General features: G+C 40.8%; 1 protein-coding gene across 6 annotated transcripts in view; it reads right to left on the minus strand.

The window, feature by feature from the left end:
• Nucleotides 1–3,732: 3,732 nt before the first annotated feature.
• dnm2a (dynamin 2a) overlaps nucleotides 3,733–23,076 on the minus strand; it is a 65,984-nt gene continuing 46,640 nt past the window's right edge. For all 6 annotated transcript variants that reach the window (XM_036567406.1, XM_036567404.1, XM_036567400.1 and 3 more), the window contains 7 exons: nucleotides 17,315–17,425; nucleotides 13,780–13,889; nucleotides 13,527–13,638; nucleotides 12,136–12,300; nucleotides 10,884–11,107; nucleotides 10,215–10,451; nucleotides 3,733–7,678 (listed from right to left, as the gene is read on the minus strand). In XM_036567406.1, the coding sequence (XP_036423299.1) occupies nucleotides 7,609–7,678; nucleotides 10,215–10,451; nucleotides 10,884–11,107; nucleotides 12,136–12,300; nucleotides 13,527–13,638; nucleotides 13,780–13,889; nucleotides 17,315–17,425 (1,029 nt within the window). In that variant the 3' untranslated portion in view covers nucleotides 3,733–7,608. The remainder of the gene's footprint in view (nucleotides 7,679–10,214; nucleotides 10,452–10,883; nucleotides 11,108–12,135; nucleotides 12,301–13,526; nucleotides 13,639–13,779; nucleotides 13,890–17,314; nucleotides 17,426–23,076) is intronic.

Consider the following 23,076-nt stretch of genomic DNA (forward strand, 5'->3'; position numbering starts at 1 on the left):
GGGTTTAAAAATTATGCTTTAGGCCAAAACCTGATCTAAAATTACTGTAAAACAGTGTCTCCGAGTTCAGTCAGCGTTTTCGTAACTATTTCATGTAGTAACTGTCTGTGAGGAGCTTTAAGAGGCATTAAACTCTTCAGACGTCTGGTTCCCATCACCACCACTGTGAACAATCCTGACTCGGTAGTATCTGTTTGACTTTGTTTACTTCTTAATGTAGAAATTTTCAAAAATTGATGGAATTCCCCTTGAAAAACACACAGACTGCCGATCATAATTTTGGGAACACTTTGCTATTAAGTATGTATTTGCTTGGTCAGCTTATTAAAGTTTTAAGGAAAATAACTGCACGCGTAAATAGTGGCAATAATGACTAAAATTCAGTTTTTCAGTCAGGAATGCCTGGATAAACTGCCAGCACAGTTAAATGCACAAGTTTGAATACTTATGATGCTTTGTTAACAAATCATCTAACATAAATATGGTAAATATTGGAGCCCATTTCCAATTTTTTGCTGAATTTAAGAATTGGAGGAAAAAAAGAAAAAACACTTCCAGAAAAAACACATACATGTCACACGAAAATGCGTGTGGTTTTCGCACTTGTCACACATTACAAATGTTACCACGTGGGGGAAAAAACGTGTGAGAACTCGTAAACATGTGGTTTTTGCACTCTTCATATGTGATTTTTCTGTAAGGGAAAATAAACCATTAAATGTGCAAAACCTTTTTGTTTTTTTTTCCAATATGTTAACCCCTGAAACTCCCAGGCTTATTACATAACAAGGCTTATTATTCAGTAACTACAAACTACTGAGCTGTTCTTCGGTTACAGAAGTGTATTATACAACTTTGTGCCTGCTGTTGGGTCCTGGCCATTTAAGGGGTTAAATTAAATAAACAGTAATTGTGAATGAAAACGTGCAGAAACGTGTTCTCTGTAGAGGATGTATGAACTTATTTTCACTTGGAAAACCAACAAAGCCTGTCATTTTACAAGGGACGCCCACTTTTGCATACAACTGTGCAGCTGCTAAGGGAGTTTTGATCTTGTAAGTATTCACTTGAGAGGTTTTCCATAAAAATAAACTTGTTTATTCTTTAATATTGCAAACAGACACACATGCTTATGTATTGAACATGTTTTTGAAGAGCCTCGGGTGTCTTTACTGTATTTTATTGGAGTACCTTGTACTGGCTGGTGAGTCTGAAAGTCAGCGTTATGCAGCTATTTGAGGAGATATTTCTGAGGAGATTAGATATAAGATAAGCTACTTGCATGAGGAAGGGAAAGGAAATTAAGTGGAAAAAACAGGAGACCTCTAAGACCTCTATCACTGAATGTGTTTGGGATTACTTGGATTGTGAGAAGCATAAAAAGCAACCAACTTTAAAGACTGAACTTTGGAGGTGTGGAAAAAATATCACTGCAGATTTCTTAGAAAAACTGAGAGCAAGTCTCCCAAAATGAAGGGAAATGTAATAAAGCATGAACACAGTAAATACTGAAAAAATATATTTAGTTGCTGAGGCTTCTGTGTAATTTCCTGTTTAATATTCTGCTGTTTCCAGCACTGAAAAATGAATGATGTACTTAATGGCCGTTTGACTGGACATTAAGTAAATGAAAGATGGTCTCTGACTTTTGCACAGTACTATGCAAAAATCCATAATTCTGCAAAAATAACCTTGAAAACTGACTAAATTCCATACTATGGCATATAAAAAGTACACCCACCAGCTGTCATGGGAATTGAACCTGAAACCAGCTGATTTAAAATGAAATATTATTCTTAGTGTATTTCATACTGTATTTAATGTATCAGCTGAGCTCAGTCGTTCTTTAAGCAAACTCAATATTCAGATTTAGAACGTCTCCAAAATATTTGGAGAAAATTGGGATGGTTGCATGAATTAAACTGAAGCTTTTGTTTAGCCTTTTCAATGGAAATTCTTGACATGTCATGCCAGATCCTAGGTGAGTGGGTTTGGATCAGGAGTCCATAAGAGCTGGACGGAATCCCCCCCCCAGCCACCAACCTACGAACGCTCTATAAATAATCTAAAAGATAAACAGTGTCACCAAAACATGGATACATCAACACCAGTAAAAGCTTCCAAACTACATCAGTGGGGAAACCCAGTCCGAGAAGGTGTCAGCATTGTAACATTTAGGGTTTTTCTTATTTAATAGACTCGATTCACCTACGCTAATTTTCCCTTCAGTTAACTTAATTCACATTGAAGCGGACCGTTGCGCAAAAAATAGCCCACAGATTACCAGTGTGCAAACCGCATACGTGAATCATCACCCTAGCCTTACACCACCTTAGCTGCAGTCATGTTGAAACCTAAAATCTATCCATTTTCAGAAATAACAGTAAATCATGAGGCATGTCAGAAAACCTGATCTGGCCTGACCCTTCAACGTTCTTTTAAGATCTTTGGCATTTTCTCCATTTTTCTCCCCAATTTGGCCATGTCCAATTCTACTCACTAGTTAGGACTCCCCAAATCACATGATAGGTCACTGGACAGCTGTTTGTGCTTGGAAGAGAACGCTAACCACCAGTTCTGTTACGTCAGCTAACAGATGCTTGCACTGACTAGCATCGCACCGAGTGATGGGGTGGGGGGGGCCATCTTACCCATCCAGAGACCGAGGCCAATTGTGCTCTCTTGGACTCCTGGTCACGTTTACATGCAGCCTAATAATCTGTTAATAATCTGACTAATAGCTCAATCAGAATAGAATATGTCCATGTGTACACCTCATTTGGAATAGTCTAGTCCGATTGAGGCCATTTGGAATACAATTTCTATCCAACTGAACGAGGTGGGTAATCCTGCAAATAATCTGTTAAATAGAAGAATAATAGCCATGTAAACGCCTGTATCTGATTACATTCCCAATCGGAAAGTTTAAGTACGTTCTGCGCATGTGCGTCGCGTCGTAGCGAAAGTTTATAACGTTCATGGTGGGAGCAGAAACCTGCAGAGGAGACGAAGTTTATGCTCTGATCTTTAAAAGTCGGCAGTGGGAGCTTATGTGTTCCAGACCACGACGTCTTCCTCTCGGCCTTCTTTAATACATGTGAAGTACATTTTCTGCCATGATTTTAAAGGAATTAAAAACACAAGCGTGCCAACTGAAAACTCGTCTCACTCTGACTGGACCGCATGTGATGCTCGTTGTCATGGTAACGTTTACACTAAGTGGTGCTCTATGCATGCGTGTAATTTTGGATCTGATTACATTTAACGTGCATGTAAACGGAGATTTCCATCAGATTGTTGAGTGCGATATATACACCTCAGTCTTGATCCATAATCAGAATGTATTCAGTCGGATTGGCAAAGGCTTTGCATGTAAACACAACCACAGATGACTGCAGCATCAACGGGGATCGAACTCCATCACACTGTAGTCATTCACTGTGACTGCCCATCATTTGAGTTCACAGCCAGTCCACAGAAATCTATTAAAAACAGCGTCAATTTCAGAAGAAATCCAAGTTGTACCTGATTGTCTTGCTGGCAGACAATTCCGATTTACGAAAGGTCATGTCTTAGGTGTAATATCTGTCCCCTTTTTTGTGGTTTTGTGGTCACTGTGACGTTACTGAAAGAGGAAGAACAGCAGCATGCAGGAGAGAAAAAACATAGCAGGAGATGAAGAGGAGAGGAGAAGAAAACAGCACATAAGGAAACACCAATCACCACAGACAGTCCCTTTTATGGTACACAAAACCTCTTTATTAGCTCATTTTCCAATTCTCACCATTTCTTTTCAGCTCAGAGTGCATTAATACCTATAGAGGCACTTGACAAGGATTTAGGATTTCAAAAACAAAACCAAAAAAGCAATACAAATAGATGAATGACTACACAGGTGGTCAACTGGTTCCCCCACCCCGAACCCAAGAGATGAGAGGTGTGGAGAGCAGGGGAAGAGGGGGGCAGGGTGGGGATGGGGGGTTGGGTCACCAAAAAGAAATGACAAATCACAGAAGCATGGCTACAATGACAATGAGAGCCTGGTACTCATTCAAGTTTCCAGTTGGACAGATATGCATGATATTTCCCAATAAAACAATTTGTATATAAAATTCTGTGGAGAAAAAAAACCTTAAAACATAACAGCCTCCTTCATTGTAGCCACACCATGTATTAAGTTAAAAAGGGGAGTCGGGGTAGTACAATCAATTCTGCCCAGAGAATCTACAGCATTCAGAGCTATTAGTTAGTCTGAATGAACTCTTACTTCACTCTGGGGTCCATAACATCAATGTGATTCTCTGGACAGAACATGTTCCTTCCCTTGCCCCCCCACCATCTCCACACAAGTCATAATCAGTCCAAAGTGAAAACAAAAGGAACATCATCACCACCCTTTTAATTTCTCAGATAAAACCTGACACCAAATCCCTCATTCTGCAATTAGATCAGAAACAATAGAAAACCCACAGGAACCAGATCATCATTCACCCCACAGTTCATCCATGGGTGAGTTTCACTATGGCTGGGCACAGTGGGAAATAACAGAAGGGTCTACAAGCTGCCCCACAAAGTGAAGAGATTTCTGCCTACAGCACTATTCAGACGGGATTTGTTTTATATGGGAAGGTGGCTTAATGCAATTTTACCACAGAACGTCTGTAATGTTTATGACTGATGCACACAGGATGACAGGTTTGGGAGTGGCTACATGATTTATGCACTGCCTTCATTCCAAAAAAACTAGCCATTATTATCTTTACCCAAACCATCTCCTTACCTGTCTAAAGTGACACTGGCATCATCATTTGGAAATTTACAGCCAACAGTCAACATTGGTGCAAAAAATCTAACTTTTTTCATCATGTTGCATCATTTAATGCTTGGAGTGGTGCACTTCAGGGAGGGCAATGCATATTAGCTTGATTTCAACCACAGAGAACACTTCGAGTGCCTCCGTACCGTGGCTGGTAAAATTACATTACCACTCAAAAACGAATCCCGTCCAAATAACGCTTACTCTGAATGCACATGGGAGAAAGAAACATTGCTTGTGAAACTGGAAATCAAAACATCAATGACAAATGCCCGGGTTATAAATAATACACTCAAAAAGATCCAAGCTCTGCATGTCTATTCCCTAAGCTGTCCCTTCCAGCAGCCCTGTTAGTGCGTCTATTAGTACAAACCACAGCTACGTTAAAACCTCGCCTGTTTGGTTATTACTCCTCCTGCCCTTCTCTACTTCAGTGTCTTTGTATTTGCAAACCCGATCAGTGCTTTTCACCTTTCTGTTAAAAACGCATCGCGATCCCTACACACCTGCATGTGCCCGAGTTTTGTGACCCTGTTCCTATATTTTCATATCGTCTTTAAATCTTCTGGAGACAAGTATGTCTTCAGGGGTGCTGAAGTGGCTCACAATGCATGAAAGCAGTCAGGCCCACCTGATCTTGCGCTAACAACTGCTAGCTTTCTTTCACAGGAAGATACTTTAGCATTGGATGGTCAAACACCCCCTCTAGACATTTCAAATGTGGCTTGCAGTGGATAAAAGCCGACACGTATTTTAACTGGCTTTCAGTCACAGTTAGCAACGTCAGCATCACCAGTAGGGCTGGGTATCAAAATGCAATACCTTTACAGTACCGACCAAATGCAGAGTATAAAAAATGTTAATGAATGCTCAATTTCAACATCGTAATTAGTCTTAGCATCTGTGAGCCAATAGGCATGCTTGTTCACAAATCTAGTCCGCCGATTGGCTGTTTAAATTACTTTCCGAAAGCAGGGGGGCACAAGTGCTTTTTGATTGGTCCGCAGTCTGCTGGGGTCTGTACATACACCCTGTTCCAGCAATACTCGTTTCTGGTTTAAGCCACACCCACTTTTGGTTTGTAAATTAAAAGAAAGTACCGTTTAGGAATCAAATAGGTTAAGAATGCACAATGATATCAGAAGCGTATTGGCATTTTTGCTGTAAAACAATTATCAGCATTGGACAGATGATTAAATTTGAGTGATATTTCAAACTGATATCTGATGATGTATTTACTATACTCCAAAGACCAGAACATTTAGGTGATGTTGGGCTTCTGTGCTCAAATATCTGCATTTTATTCATTTTACTGTTTGCAGTGCAAATTCCCTATATTGGTGCATACGTTAAAAGTACTGAAGTAATATTAGTCATTTTAACAATACCCAGCCCTCATTAGTCACTGCCAGCCACATTAGCATTATACGGTCAAACTGCCCCACTCCAGTGCTCTTCAGGTTGCTCGTGCTCAGTAGTTCCCTCCACCCCAATGACACTCTGTCCTTCCCTGAACGTGAAACAAAGGCAATCATAAGGCCTCGAGAGATTAACTTAAATTACACGAACCCTAAAAGAACTGAGCTAACTAAAACTATGTTAACGAACGGGGACGCTAAAACATGGCTGTCACCTGAGACGCTATCTTAAACAAGGCAGAGTAGCTTCCCAACCCCACCCCCCCCAAAATCGCGAGTGGTTATTGTGCTTCCAGGATTATTTTCATATACACAGATTATTACGTATAAACAAAAATGCATACACACACCAGCTCCACCAAACCTTCCCCTACACCTAAAATCTAAGTGCTCTTCAACGGTTGAGATTCACAGGCACACCATTCCAATCAGTCTGCATGTGATGAATTATCTAGTGTGTATCCCTGCTAACTGTTAACAATGTGTATTTACAGTTTGCGGTCATGGAAGAGGGTGATGGTCAATCTGGAAGGAATTTTAAGCCGGTGCCTGGTTGGTCACTCACTCATGACCAAGTGCCTAGTTTGCGTCTGATCTCGCATCTGATTTAACTGAAGAGTTGAAGTGGGTGTCTGATAAGCTATGTACACGTTTATTAAAAAGAAACCCTCAAGTGAACAAATGAACACCAAAACAAAAATTCCATAACGAGAACAATAATGATAACAATGGTATCTTGTTTTCAGCATGATATCAGTTAGTCAAGAAAACAGCCCCCCAAAATATGTTAGAGAGTAAATTACACATCAAGAGATGCCTACAGATGGAGAGTAGAAAGGACTGGCTAGTTCGACCACAAATAGCCGGAAACAGCCTTTTATAAAAAATTATTCCACCATTCGGAGAAGATGAAAGTACCCCACTCGGAGCAAAACCAGGGCAAACGGGGGTTTTATCTACACAGGTATATCACGGTGCCCCCTGGTGGACAACTGTGTAAACAGCTGAAATAACAGTCAGGAAGCCAAGCACACCACCTCAGCTCAACCCAAAAAAATTAAATAAAACAAACAAAAAAAATGATTCAACAAACCACGACATCTAAATAGGTCTGCATCTGGAGCCTGCGTTTAGTCCCCAGGACTTTAAAAAGATCTAAAGGAGGAAATTAGCAGCGTTCATCAGACGACAGTGAGTGAAATAGACAGGTCTGTTGGTCAGGCTGGATGTATATTCGCATTATCCGCAGAGCCCTGCAGCCCCATATCTCTCTCTCTCTCTCTCTCTCTCTCTCTAGTTCTCTTATTCTCTCTATCTCTCTTTTTAGACGTTGGCCCCGATTTGCAGCTGTGTGTAGAGCACTGGCCTAGTCTCCTAGTCTAGAAGGGAAGGCTCGGCGGGGCGGATTATGGTGGGCCGGTGGGGGGCGCCAGGGGGTCTTCGGCTGCAGGGAGAGAAGAGCAAGAGACGAGTGAGATAGAGAGAGAGATAGATAGAGAGAGAGAGAGAGAGAGAGAGAGAAAAAGAGAGAGAGAGAGAGAACCTGAGAAAGCGAGAGAAAACGTGAGAAAGTAAGAGGGAGAAAGAGAGAGTGAGGAGGAGAGGGGGGAGAAACGATGGAGGGAGAAAGAGAGAGTGAGAGAAGCGTGACAGCACGAGCAACACGAGAGAGAAAGTGCGAGTGGGCGAGAGCTAGATGTTTACTTCAGAGAGAGAGAGAGACACAATGCAGAGAAGTGAAAGAGGATGAATGAAAACATGAGGCAGGTGAGGTCAAGTCAGAGATGCACTTTCATCTTCACTGTGAAAAATTCACAATTTTAACAATTATTTGCAAAATTTGGAAAAACTACACTGAAAAATTAGAAACCATTCTTGGCGAGGGGCACACAGCCCCCCCGCTGCTAAATACGGAAACTACATGTCACTGCCTGAGAGACAGTGGGTAACACCTTACACATTCCAACCTTACTGACCTTACAAATTACAAATATATCAGTTACAACATATCAGCTTGCTAATTACTATAAGTATAATGATAATAATAATAATAATAATAATAATAATAATAATAATAATAATATAATGATGGTCATTAATACTGTTATTGTTTTCTACAGTTCTAGTTGTTATTGTCGCTGTCATTGTTGCATTATTTCTACTGTTGTAATGCTTTGGCAATATTGTACCTGACAGTCATGCTGATGAAGCTAATAAAGCTATTCTGAACTGGAGGGAGAGAGAGAGAGAGGAAAGATGTGTAGACAGTCATAGGGAGAGAGAGGTAGAGATAGACAGAGACAGCAAGGTAGAAGTGACGGAGAGGAAGCAGACAGAGGTAAAGACAGACATAGCAGAGAGAGTAACAGAGACAGACAGAGGCAAAGGTGACAAAGAGGAAACAGAGACATGAAGACAGACGTAGCAGAGAGCGAGTGGTAGAGAGGAAACAGATAGGGAGAAAGAGGTACAGAGGTAAAGACAGAGGTCTGGCGTGACAGAGAGGTAGAAAGAGAGAGGGATGACGTTGCCGTGACGTTAGTGAAGATGTGCTGAGAGAAAACTGAAACTGAAGACAGCGTCCAGAGTTTAGTGTGAACATCACCACACGCACAGATACAAATGCAAACATTCACGCACACGCCAGTGTCCTCGCAGCACAGGAAGAGCGAAACAGTGAGATTACTGACAGGAGCATCAGTAAATTCTGCAGTGAGGTCACAGAGTTCAGAGACGGGCCGGACAGAACTTTCACAAAGCACCTCAGTCAGAAAGGCTGTGTCTGCATCAGTCTCTCATGTCAAGGATGAACACCAGCAGCGTTTAATGAGCTCCTACACGCCTCTAGGCAAAGTAGCAAATGCACAATGAACTCTATTAAAGCAGAGTGTGACCAAAAGAACAGATTTTTCACAATTTCTAAATAAATTAATTGTTAAGATGTAAATAAAAAGTCTTCAAGTCAAAAGGAAACTTACTTCAGATTTACCACTATTTTAACATGATCAACAATACATGTAAAAAAAATTAAAAGACACATGTAGGTTCAGTGGCTCTGGACGTTACATAAAATGGCGATATTTGTGTTGTAGACATTGTGACCTCTGGTTCCTATTACCACCACTGTAAAAGTAAATTTCTCAGCAAGTTTCTCTGCAATCTCACACTAAACCACTGACCACATGACTCAAGGATTAAAATACACAGAATTTTAAAATTTAGTGGAACTCTGCTTTAAACCCTAAAGACCCTCACTTCAATTTCTCACTCGTCACTACTGTCAGCATGAGTGTGTTTTTTTTAAATTGAGGTATTTTCTAAGATTTTTTGTTTTCTTAGACTAAACGTGTTTAATTACCTCACCTTTCCCAAGCGTGCCAATAATTATGGAGCTAGCTATACTGAATTTGTTTATGCTGCTGTCGTAGCATAAACATATCTGCAAAATCGTAACTTTATATAAAAAGGGGGAAAAATGAATGCATGTTGAAGTAAATTAAATTAAGTAAATTTGTTGTAGAATATATTTGTCATTAAATATTCACATTTATAAATAATGTGCATTTTATTTAACAATGTTTATAGTTAAAATGTTTTGACGAGAGTAACAACACCAGTTTCATAGTAGTTACTGAATAATTTATAGTAGTTTTGCAGTTAATTCTTTAGTAAAATCTTACTGTGTGCGTTTATTTTACAATAGGGGAATTGCAGAGCTTATAAAACTGATTCAGAATCTTTTAAGAGAGAAAGACCCTCCTAGGCAGCAGAGAAAACAAAAAATGTGCAGTGTTCCAAATGTATGACAGAGTACCCTGGTTTAGATTGGGTAATTTCTACGAACAATCCCTTACGTTGCATCTTTTTCGCAAATCATCCAAGTAACTGAGAGCTGATGTAAACCACAGACAGGAGGACTACAAGTCCTGCTCTGAGGTGCTTTGTGAATATGGAGGCTTCGCAGACATGGGTCTTCTTACCTGGGCACCCCTGGGGGCACACGGGCCGGACGAGAGGGGATCTGAGGGGGAGCACTGAAAGGGTCTTGGCTGCTGTTACTGAAGGCATTGAGGGGCTGCCCTGGGCGTGAGGGGATGGGTGGGGCCCCGAAAGCAGGGGATGGGTTGAGAGGTGGAGGTCCTGGGGTGGGGCCTCTAACTGCTGGAGGCCTGCTGGGGGGCGGGGCTGCAGTAGCCGGCCGGCGTTGAGGGGTGGGGCTGTAAAAGACAGAGAAAAGAACAAGGCCTCAGTGTAAGTGTCCTCATCTTTTTAAAAAGGTGTTCTTTTTTCACCCTGGTTTTCAAACCTCATCCATAGAAATTACTGTTATCGGAAAAAAATGGACATCAGTATGTTGCATAGCTAAAAACAGTTGGGCAGCCATTCTGAATTTTGTCTGTCCATTTTTATGTATATAGTGTCAGAAATCACAATCTCAAGTATACTTGAGAACACATTGCTTAATTGAGTGATTCTTGATTTAGAATCGGTGGGCTATACGTTTTCATTACTTGTTAACTACATTAGCCTCATAGTTCCAGCGCAAAACAAGAGAAGCAAACTTTATAGACCTTGGCTGATCATGTATATTTGAATTAAGGAGAAACCAAACAATTGGTCTGGCCAGAAAAACTGCCCCCCTGGCTGACCTGGCCTCAGGGATCCAGCTGTCATTGACGGGTGGTGGGACAGGCACGGAGACAGTGGAGGTGCTGATGTCACCGATGATGCTGAGTGCCTCCTTGAGGGCATGGTACATACGCAGCATCTCGTCCCTCCTCTGAGCCTGGTCAGCAGACTCCTCCATTAGGCTGTTCTGGTCACCTGATGAGTACAGATAGGCCAGCAGCTCAGAGTGGATGAAGTCCTTAGTCTGCATGGAAGACAAAAGAGTAGGAGGGACAATGAGGGGAAGAAGTGAGGAGTGAGATGAGATGGCTTCTGCAACTTTGAGTGCACATTTATACCGTTTACTGAACTCAGCCTAAACATTTTTCTGTTTTAATCATAGGACAGTCGTATACAAGCCCAGATGTTCCATTTACAATTTTTATCCATCTTAAATGACTGTGCTCAGTCACGATCTATTCCATTTCACAAGATAAAGTCTCACAAAATGAAATTATTGTACCGATACTTGTATCACCAATACCAACAGTGCTGTTAAGAATCAGGTTGATACTTATACTGGAACTGGTTTCGGTTTCTCTGTACTAAGATCACTGAGATGGTGCAGAGCTTTTGGGAAACCAAGCCCCTGACCTCTCTCAGAAACACCACAATAAAAACCAGAAGACCCAGATGAATATTTACATTTGTTTAGTGTGCCCGGAGAAGGTAGAGATTTGGAAAGTTAAGATTGCATTTTTCCATGCTTGTGTCATTCTGAAAGCCCACTCAGTCAAACCAAAACCCAGCCACTTACAGCAAGCTGACATCAACATCATGCCTGAAACAGTTCATGTAATCTGATCACACACACTTCTCAAATACACATGCAGAGACAATGGGAAATTTACTCAGCAGTGTCCTAATGGCTCATGAATGCTCTGTAAGGCATCCATTGCTTTAACAACAGTGGTCACTAACAATAAAAGATAATAAAACATGACTCGGTATTATTTTACATTATTTGACATGCTGTTTAAAATGAAAGTAGGCCTTATCTACTTCTCTATCAATTCTTTTTCTCAACACATACACACACCCACACTTTCAGATACCTGCACATACACACGCACACATACACACATGTGCCGCATCCACTCATTTAGAAACCTGTATGTATACATAGACACGCATGCACTCGAACACACATGCACGGACCCGCACGCAGGCAGGCACGCAGAAATATAAACACATACACACACGGGCACACGAAGATGACAGCTGCCCACTTACACTGTTGATCATTAGATGCATGATGGTTTTGGGCATTAGGTCTCTGATGGACTTGTTGACAATGCCGATGTAAGAGTCCACCAGGTTCCGGATCGTCTCCACCTGTCTCTCCAGTTGAGGGTCCATGGAGAAGGTGTCTGTTGGAGCAGCATCCTCTGCCTCCGGCTACACACACAGAGGCATGTTAAGAAGCTTCCACTGTTTGTTAGCTACATTAGCCTTGTAGCAGGAGTGCAAAAGTAAGAAAGTACCATGTCTTGGCTGAGGCATTCAGGGCAATGGGAAATACTGTATACATTTAATTTGTCACCAGTCTAATACTGTACAAGCACTTTTAATAGGACTGTTTTCATAGTTTTCCAGTTGAGACCTTTGCTCTTTAGACGTGACCTGTGCTGTCCTCCAGGGGGCACCATAGTACAGCATCTTGATTCACCAGCAGATTTTCAGTGAGAAATTACCAGGAACAAGAACATTGTCCAAGACTAACTTTACAATGACACTACCAGTCAATAATAATTTGTTATTCTATACACAATAACAACTGTCAATGCATATTAACATATTACAAACTACAGACAATATATCTTGTTAGATATTTCACTTAATATATACTTAATTTTACTTAATAAATACATTACTCAGGTCTTTTGGGAAGACGTTAAATGATAAAAAACAAATTAATTTATTTACTTTGTCACGTTCTGCTCTTAATCTGTCTTGAGAATATGTTTATGGATTTTCCTGTTTTATATCTTCAATTTCAGTGTTAAAGAGCCCATGTCCCAGGGCTAGGCCACTGGTGTAGACTGCAAAGGCGGTAGCAGGAAAATGCATTTGTTTTTGTGACATCACACAGGGACACCATGTCAACAACAAAAAAAAAACAATGGGAATTAGTAGAGTGAATATAATTGCAATGGCATATGGTCCAATTATGTTCCCTGACTAAAGGTACTGAAGATGTACCCCAGTAACGTGAGGGGTACCCCCCCAGTAACGTGATTTAGTAACTTTTCCTGAGAGTGTAGTCTGTAAAAGCATTTATACAGCTTTATTGTTTCTTCAGTCATTTTAGAATCTTCTACAGCTCTGTTCATTATTCTGGAACATTTCTAACAATTTTTTGTTTCCATAGTTTTTTAAACTAGTAGCTTTGATACTAGTCATTTGAAACTTATCTTTGGACAGGGCTGGAAAATTACAACCACTGTATTCATGTATCTTCAAGCAAACTGGTTTTACATTATTGCAAACATCGATTCCAGACTCCTGAATGGAAGTGTTTGTCCATTAAACAAAGACAAATTCAGTTCAAAGGCTGCAGTATATCAGTGTAGTCATGGTAATAGTTTGTGAATAGAGAGCTGCTTCCTGTGTAGTAGCAGTACCTGATCTTTCTCAGGGTAAACTCCCGCTCGCAGGAACGAGGCCTTCCAGCTGTCCACGTCCTCCTGAGAGTCACACGCCAGCTCGATCTGACGCAGGTCTTTATAAACGTTCCTGCATGAGCAAACACACAAACATCGGTCAGAACATAAACACAGGCGTTCGCAGACACACACACACACACACACACACACACACACACATACACACACACACACACACACACACACGCCTGGACAAACAGAGTGAACTGACCTTTGTTCGGTGTTGAAGATCGCAAAGATGTGTTTTGTGGACATGAAGCCTTTTTCTACATCTCTCAACTTCAGATTGTCCAGAGGAAGCATGTACTTCTTCTCCTTCTCCTACGAGAGAGAGAGAGAGAAAGACAGAGAGAGAGATGGAGAGAGAGATGGAGAGAGAGAGAGAGAGAGAGAGAGAGAGAGAGAGAGAACGTGAGAGAGTAACAGAGAGTGAGAATGAGAGATGGAGACAGAGAAAGGGAGAGAGCAAGAGAGAGAGGGACAGAGAGAGAGAGAGTCAGAGATAAAGATGGAGACAGACAGATAGAAAGAGCAGAAAGAGAGAGGGGGTGCAAAAAGAAAACAAAGGAAAGAGTGAAAGAAAAAGAAATACACAGAGAAAGAACAAGAAAGAAAGCAAAAGGAGAGAGAGAGAGAAAGAAGGAAAAAAGGGAGAGTGAGGAAAGAGCAAGAGCAATGAAGAGTGAGAGAAAGAAGAGAATAAGAGAGAAAGAGAGAGGAGATAAGAAAGAGAATGAGAAAAATAAAAAAGAAGGAAAAGAGAATGAGACAGAATGAGAGATAAAGGAAAAGAGAGACAAAGAAATAGAAAGATACCAAGAAAGAGAGGAAAGAAAAAGAAAAGGAAAGAAAAAAAGAGAGAGGAAAGGAGAAACAGAGAGAGAAAAAGATCGAGAGAGATTAAAAACACAGAGTACAGAACGGTTATAAATGTGTAACTAGCTGCAGCTTTAGAGTCGCTCTGACGCAGAATCAGTGTTCTGTCTGAACGACACTGAAACATCACTAATGACAGACGACAGCAGAGACGAGTCAAACCTCTCAGACCAGACAGCACAGAGTCAAGTCTGACATTTTAATGCAGCGAGGGCAACACAACCTACTGCCACTGAGCTGCTTTAATACCGGACCACCAATCTGGAGGGAGAATGTGTGTGAGTGTGCACTAGAGCAGTGGGGTTGCCAGTTCTCTGTTGAGGAGAAGCATCTGGAAACATTTATGTATGCACAGAGAGAGAGAGAGAGAGAGAGAGAGAGAGAGAGAGAGAGAGAGAGAGAGAGTAGCAGTCCCAACAGTTACATCACTCAGAAGAACACACAACTTCCCTGCCCCCAAACACCAAACCCCCCACCCCCCCGACCAACACCACCCCCCAATCAGCCCCCCCAGTAACCCAGTACGATTTCCTGCAAATTCCAAAGTCGGATCCTGGCTGGAACATTTTAGCCTGCCACGTCACTCCACTTCCACCATCTACCACGGCAACACTCGTCCTCCCGCTTTCTTTCCATTTCTGTCTCTCTTTTCATCATTAAGAAGCGCTGGAGAGGTCATCGTACTTGGCGTTTTTACGAAAATAATGGCAAGGGGAAAAATGCGTGCGCATCTTTGCTGGACGAAACAGAAAGGATGACCAATGGCGTGTCGTGTGTCTCAACGAAGACCCTGTCCAGGCCTGGGAGACACCGATATACACACACTAACATGGTGAGCCTACAGCATGTGTTTCAGTTTAATGCAACATATAGCAAAATTGACTAAGTGTTGTGTTTTGAGTAAATCTGTACTTTCTGCATTGAGAAAAGTGGTTTGTGCTGCATCTTTTTTTCCCTCACATTATCACTGCCAGAGAAAAACGCTGTATAGCCATTTTTGTCAATTTTGATGTTTGAACATGATTAAAAATGACACTAATCAAAATTTCCAGACAAAGGCACCAATAGAAATGGTCTTAAATGAATTATAATAATTTCTTGTTAAATCTTTCATTGCAATTTGAGAACGTTTCATCCTTCTCCTATAAAGCTACATTTTTGGAGATACTTTTACTCCAACAGCTACTATCCCTAAACTTTAAGGCTGCAGTGTAGAAGTTAGTTTCGTATTTAAGGTACACTTCATGAAGCAGGATTTCGCAAAGCCTAAAGTGAGTGTTATCCAACACAACTTCTCTAAACATTAACTTTATTACAACTTCATTAAGTGCAGTTTTTTTTGAGTCATCTGTAGCTCAGAACGTCTCTTTTTTCACTCCTCCTTTTGGACAGGCTTCCCTTTTGGCTCAAGTTATATGGCTAACTCTTAAGGAAAAACCCCACAGATTCTAGTGAAGACACTGAAGTCTGATTTCAAACATCATTTAGAGCAAAGTTATTCTGAGTGCAATTCTGCTGTTAAAAGCCATTGCTTTATCTTACAGCACACACACACACATGTATATGTGTGCGCATGTATGAGTGAGCATATATATGCGTGTGTGTGGAAGCTTTATCAGTGCGGCCGAGTTAAATGTTTGCTCTTTCCTTTCTCTGTCCAGGGCAGCGACCTGTGGTCCGGCCAATCGTTCTACAACCCCTCCCCCCCGCCTGCCCAGTGTTCAGACTACCTGTTCATCATGCTGTAGCTGAACAGTAGTCCGCACATTGGTTAGGCTGGGCCGGGACACACACACACTGGCACAATTATGTTCGACGTCTATGGAGAGTGGACTCTACAGCTTTCTGCTTCAGGTATAGACGGAAGGTCAAAATCCTACATATTGCACTCTAGGATATTTACAGTCCAATCTGTGTAGCAATTAGTGACATTCCCTAATGAAAGTCTATGTTAAAACATGCTGAAGTGTCTTTATCCTTTTTGTCCATAGCCATGATACAATAAAGGCTTTTTAATATGTGGAAAATGCTGTGGAAATTCATTATTGTACAACTTGAATATGTGATACTTCCACTGATAGCACTGTCTACTCTTAATCCTTGTGAGCATAGCAATGACTGAGTTCGCCCAAAAAATGGAAAGGCGAATGAATGAGAGAGAGCGAAAAGTAAAAAAAGGCAACTGTTTTTCAAAGTTTCTGCATAGTTAAATGGTTAAGATGTAAACAAAGATGCTCTGTTCACAGTGGTGGTGATAGAAAACCAGACATCTAAAGAGTTTAATGCCCTTAAAAACTACTTACAATTCAAAGTTATTACTGGAAATTTATACAAATACTTAGCCTGATGACCAAGACATTATTTTATCATAGTGTTGGTATATATTTTTTTTGCCTAAAACATATTTTTTAAAATCCATACCTGGTGGAGAGGTACTCGCAGGGTGTTGTAAGGCAAAGAGCCCCCCCCCCAAAAAACTTTATTTTTTAAAGTTTACCATTATTTTTACATCATCACCATACAACACAGAAAGCTCAAATGACTGTATTTTGGTTGGAGACATGGTGACTCCTGGTTTCTATCACTGAAAAAATTTTGAGTTGGTAAGTTTCTCTACAAGGAGCCAAAATTGGTGGAATTTCCCTTTCACTATGGAACCTAAAGGTGGCAAAACAACTGCTTTGATTTTAGAAATCTAGAACTGACTAATAACATTCCATCCAGTTTTTCATCAAAATAAAATGCATATGTTCATATGTATCGTAGTGAACTGTATTATAACTGAATTGTGAGGTCAGAGATTTAAACTACATGTACCCATGTTAGCATTTTTGCCCAAACTTTCCATCTCGGGTCTGTGGTTTGCTCACCTCTTCATCCTTGTACCAAGACAGTGACTCAGCGGTCAGGACGAACCAGTACTCCTTGGATCCTCCCTTCATGATGCTGATGTTGATGGTCAGCCAGCCCTTGCGGATCACCTGCGAAGAAGAGAGCAGGGTGGGGAGAGTAGGGACAGAGCGCAGGTCAGGAAACAATTAACAGATTTGGCTTCACCTTTTGGTCCTGGCAGTGCCGAGTAAATGCTTAAATCCTCACAGTGAAAACCTGCCCACACTTACCTACTGAAAACACCAGGCTGAACTGTGCGCTACACCGACGAAGCATTCAGAACCAGGAATGGTGATGATTTAGCAAAAAATCAAGTTTATACATTTATCACCTCGGCCTGAATATAGTCTGTAAGTCAAGACATGTTTGAGGTCTGAAGTTTGCTTCTTTAGTTCTGCACTGGAGCTACAAGGCTAATGTATCTAATAATAGAAGCTTACAGCTAGCTGTTACAGACCAACCTTTCAGGTGACTGCGCTGGTGCTGGAAAAATTTTGGCAGCGCACGTTTTATTTTTCAAAAATAACCAAAATTTCTGTGTTTTTGAATGGCATCTAAGCGTTACCCCCGTTAGCAGCAGTTCAATGATGACTCTAAGGAAGCATGTGCTAGTCTTCACCCTCCCAGCACTCGTATTACTGTGTGACTGGGGACACCTAGCTAGTGTGTGGAAAGGGAAACAACTAAATCGGTGATGAAACTAGGGGGAAAACTGAAACTTCAAATGTTCTTTGTTAGAGAAATAAGATTTCATTGTTTCTAGATCTGTCTAACATCAGCTACAACAGTTAGGCTACGTAGGGATGCGAATGTGAGTGAAAACACCACATTTACAGTCCAAATTTGCATTTCACTGAATAGCTTACTTTCTCCATACTTTCGCCATAAACGGAAACAGCGATTTCAGTATTCAAATACTGAATTAAATACACCTTGAACAGTTAACAAAGTACATCCTTATTCTTAAACAGACTTGCTTACATGGTTTCCAACACTGTAAAAATGTCACTAAAAAAGGACAAAAGTACAGACAATTCAGGCCTCAAGATGTTACTACAGCTTTAAGCCATGCAACATACTTCTGTCCATTTTTATTAATAACAGTATGTCATGCAGTGTCCAGAACCACAAACAAATCTACTGAAGATTATTTAGTGTGATGATTTAGTCATGCGGTTTGCACAATGCAAGCCTAGGGCTACAAGCTTCCACGACTGATTAGCTACGTTAGCCTCATCGCTCCAGTGCAAAAGAAGCAAACTTCAGACACCAAAAACGTTTTGGCTGATTGACTAGATTTGAGGTGAGGAGAAATTTTGTAAACTTGATTTTTGGCCATGTATCACTTTAAACAAGCACTACATATGTAAATAGTCAAGTGAAGATTCTCTTAAATAAATGTTCTGAGGTTTACAGCTGAATTACAACTGTTCAACTAGCTAAAAGAATCAGCGAAAAAGATCTAGAAGATAAGTAGACTAATAAATAAGAAGAAACATGCAAAGGTCAGAGTTAACGGTTTGCCTGTCCTGAAGCACAGGACAATGCCGTCCACACCAAATGGAACTCTAGAGGAGCAAAGGTCAGGGGTCGGCGGTGGTATGTTAGAGTCAAAATGGTCAGTGGTCAGTAAAAACTAGGCTGCACGCTGTTAGTTAAACCAGAGAGGGGGTTAATGGGGTTAACTGAGAACGGACACACACTCTGGCGCAGGTTAGGAGGCCTAAAACAAACCTATGGAGGGAAAATTGGGAGTGTTTTAGATTATAGATAAAGAGGAGAGGAGAGAAGCAGAGAGGAGAAAGTTACAGCGGTAAACATTAGGGTCATCTGTGAAGTGAAAAGAGAAAGCGAGCTAGAGAGGGAGGTGAAGGAAAGATCCTTTACTAAACAGTGTGACTAGTGGAGTGAACAAGTGACTTCAGCAGAAATGCAGCGTTACTGCAGTGAGTTAAAGGACTACAATCTGTGGACAGACTGAAAAAGCCACATCCTCCATAGTGTCCCATTCAGGATCCATTTGTTATAGGCCACATGTCTCGAAACCAGATAATTTGAAATCTATAACATCTGTAATGTCCAATGCCTCAAGATAACCTATTTCATAGGGGTGTAAAACACATCTAGCTGTTCAGCTGCATTGATTTTGGAATGTTAGTCATAATCTTAATATACAAATAATCTACAATTAAATATGCAGTCATTGTTTGGGCACAATCAAACTCCAGTGCCATGGTCTACTGCCTTTATTATCTATACAAATGAACTATCCTCTGCAGAAACATAATTCAGTGCATTTTTACCAGAACAATCAAATCGAATTGTAGTGGATTATGATGCACTGAATCATTTCCTAAAGAATCAAATCAAATCCAAAATTACCAAAATTGAATCATGGTAAAATGTACTGAATGGTCTCATAAAAAACTGAATCATAGTAAATTGCTGTGAACCCTTTCCTAAAGAATCAAAACTCACTCACAGTGTTACGCACTGCTTTCTTTCCTAAAGAATGATCTAGATTCTAATCATTACAAAATGCACTGAATCATTTCCTAAAGAATCAGTTCCAATCAAACGATGGTTAAATGCCCTGAAATCGCTGCCTAAAAAATTAACTTAAGTCATGGTGAAATGCACCGAATCATTTCCTAAAGAACTGAATCAAGCTGATTTATGGCAAAATGTGCTGAATGTAATCAGATCGAATCATGGTGAAATCTGAGACTTCACAATGCACTGAATCACTCCCTTGAGAATGTTACTGAATAAAATCTTGGTGAAGTTTGAGATTTACACCCCTCCTGATGAATTAGAGCTGCAGCTGAAGTAGACCACCACCTCTCCCTCCTTTTCTCTTTTCGCTGTGTTCTCCAGAAGGCAGAATGAGTCAGAGAAAGGAAAAAATCAGTGGTCAGAGTGTGCCAACACAAACGAGAAACAGGAGAGAACCAGAACAGAAAGCTCTACTTATTGTTTGCCTTGGTGGGGAAATGCATTTAAAACTCTGAAATATGCCCTTTTTTAAATAAGGGGGGGAAGAAGAGTGGAGGACAGAAGAGAGGAGGATGACGAGACACACAGTTTTACATCTCTCATATGCTCTGATGTGGAGAGTGCTGGACTCAGCACACACTACAGGCCAAACATTTGGAAGCAATGTGAAATTTGTGAATAAATAAATAAATAAAAAATACAATAGTTGAGTTGATGTGCCACAGCAGGCCACTCAGCGTTTTGGTATTACCGCATTAAATTACACCCAAAACCAGACCTCAAAAGACCAGAGTAGGAGACGTGGCTTGAAATTTACACAGAGAAAGGCAGTGAATATAATATGTAAGAGAAACAGGCAAACGCTAATCGTCTGTACAGCACCTCAGCTAACAGTACTAGCACAGTCACCCAGGAGCTCAAAAACTTTGTTGCTTAAAACCATCCAAACGTCATAAAAGGACCTCAGGGGGGAAATCAGATGCAAGAAAAATGGGATATGGGCCCTTAAAACCTACAGGAGTAGAGCACGGGTGCCCAATCCTGGTCCTAGAGATGTCCCACCCTGCAGAATTTAGCTACACCCCAATCAAACAGGTAATGAAGGCCTTCATGCATCTGAATATTAGAGTCAGGTGTGTTGAACATTAACTCTCCAGGGTGGTAGATTTCCAGGGCCTACACTGGGAAGTGTAAAATGGACTAACCGATGCTGAAAAGCAACGGTAATAATAACGGTAACGGTAAAAAATAATAATATACTGTGCTGTCCTGGTTGGTTGTTAACTTAATTGTAGAACATTCATAAACTCAAATAAATGCCTGATTGTTTCCACGCTTTTGGCCTGTAATGTAGCAGTAGTCATTCTCAGGTCAGTCACTGTATGAAACCTTAACCAGTTTCACCATTTGATGCATTTCCTTCTAGAAGTCTTGTTTTCCCTGCTCCAACACAGCTGATCCAACGGATCAGCTCATTAACAAGCCCTTTCTGGGATGAATTGTGGGTTAGAGGAAGAAAACACAAAACTATTCAGAACAGGGGTACTATAGGAACAGGGATGGGAACCTGTGGCCTAGAGCTTTCTCATCTCATATCAATCAGAATGCTTCTTCTCTGTATCTTAACAGAGCACTAACTCAGGATACTCCAGTTATTCTGCAGCCATCAACAGCAAAGCAACATTATGCACTACATACCTGAAAACATTAGACAGTACATTGAAAACACATACCGAAAGCTACTATAAAAACTGGATCTCTTGATAAAGATAACAAAGCAGCTTGAGAAATCATCATAAAAAAATCTGCAATTTTGAGATCTGAAATCTGATCAGAGAGGACAAAGAATTTTCTCCTATTAACCCTTTACTGCATGATTTATGAAACACACAGTACTGTGCAAAAGTCAGAGTCTATCCTTTCATTTATTTAGTTCCCAGTCAAAATGGCTATCAGGTACAAGTATTTGTGTTCAGCATTGGGAAAAAAAGGAAACATGTATTTAACAGAAAGTGACTCAGAAGCCTCAACAAACGTAATTACTGCTTTTACTGTTTTCCAGAGACTTGCTTTTCAAAGAAATCGACAGATTCATCACTATATAAAACTCCTCATCTCAGATGTCCAGTTTGGGTGATTTACTGCAGTGCTTGTCTATTTCTTTTTTGCTCAGTAAGGGCTTCTTGACAGCTACACATCCTTTCAGAACCATAGTGTTGGTGAATGGTGATCTGATGGCGAATATGAATAACTCAAACTTCATGGCTGTTTTGACTGGAAGTTAAATAAACAAAAGTGTGGTCTGACATTTTCATAATATTTCTAACTGAAAATTAATTAATAAAAATCTGAAGACAGTTTTTTTGTGGGGGCACTTTGTATTTTGTTGCCATACGGCAACATGTGTAAATGAAACTGCAAGCTGCAAAGAATACCATGGGGGTAGACCAATACACCTCATAGGACAATGCCACATTCATTATCTAGGCATGTGCAAAACAAGTCATATATGCAGAAATGTGTAAAAATACAGAAAGGTATGAAAATTATTTCAAAATTAAAAAATGCAACTTAGAGTGTAGAAAGTTCTTAAAATGGCTGTCCTAAGGCACTGTGTTCATTCCCTTCCCTTGTTTTCTGCTCTTATAGGAGTGACCAGAAGCTCCAGTCAGCAAGATCAGCCAAACTGTCATCTGTCCTGATTCTTCTTGACCTTTCAGCAGCTTTTGACACGGTCAACCACACAATCCTTCTGGACGTCCTCACCAACCTTGGAATCACTGGCACTGTGTGGAAGTGGTTCAAGTCCTACCTGGAGGGTCGCTCTTATCAGGTAACATGGAGAGGGTCCACATCCTCTCCATGCAGGCTCTCCACTGGTGTCCCACAAGGCTCGGTGCTGGGTCCTCTTCTCTTTTCTCTTTACACTAGGTCTCCTGGTGATGTAATATCTTCTCATGGCTTCTCTTATCCCTGTTATGCTGATGACACTCAACTAATGCTTTCTTTCTCACCCTCTGAAACACAGGTTTCCAGTCGCATCTTGGCATGTCTGACTGACATCTCCTCATGGATAGCAGATCACCACCTGAAGCTCAATCCTAGCAAGACTGAGCTGCTATTCAACCCTGCAACTATAGGTCCTCGTCATGATCTGAAGAAGTCTTGGTGTGATTCTGGATGGCCAGTTATCGTTCTCAGCTCATATCGCGAACCTAACTCGGTCATGCAGGTTTCTCCTGTA

The sequence above is a fragment of the Colossoma macropomum genome, unplaced genomic scaffold (assembly GCF_904425465.1).
Source record: "Colossoma macropomum unplaced genomic scaffold, Colossoma_macropomum, whole genome shotgun sequence".
In the NCBI taxonomy this organism is placed as follows: domain Eukaryota; kingdom Metazoa; phylum Chordata; class Actinopteri; order Characiformes; family Serrasalmidae; genus Colossoma; species Colossoma macropomum.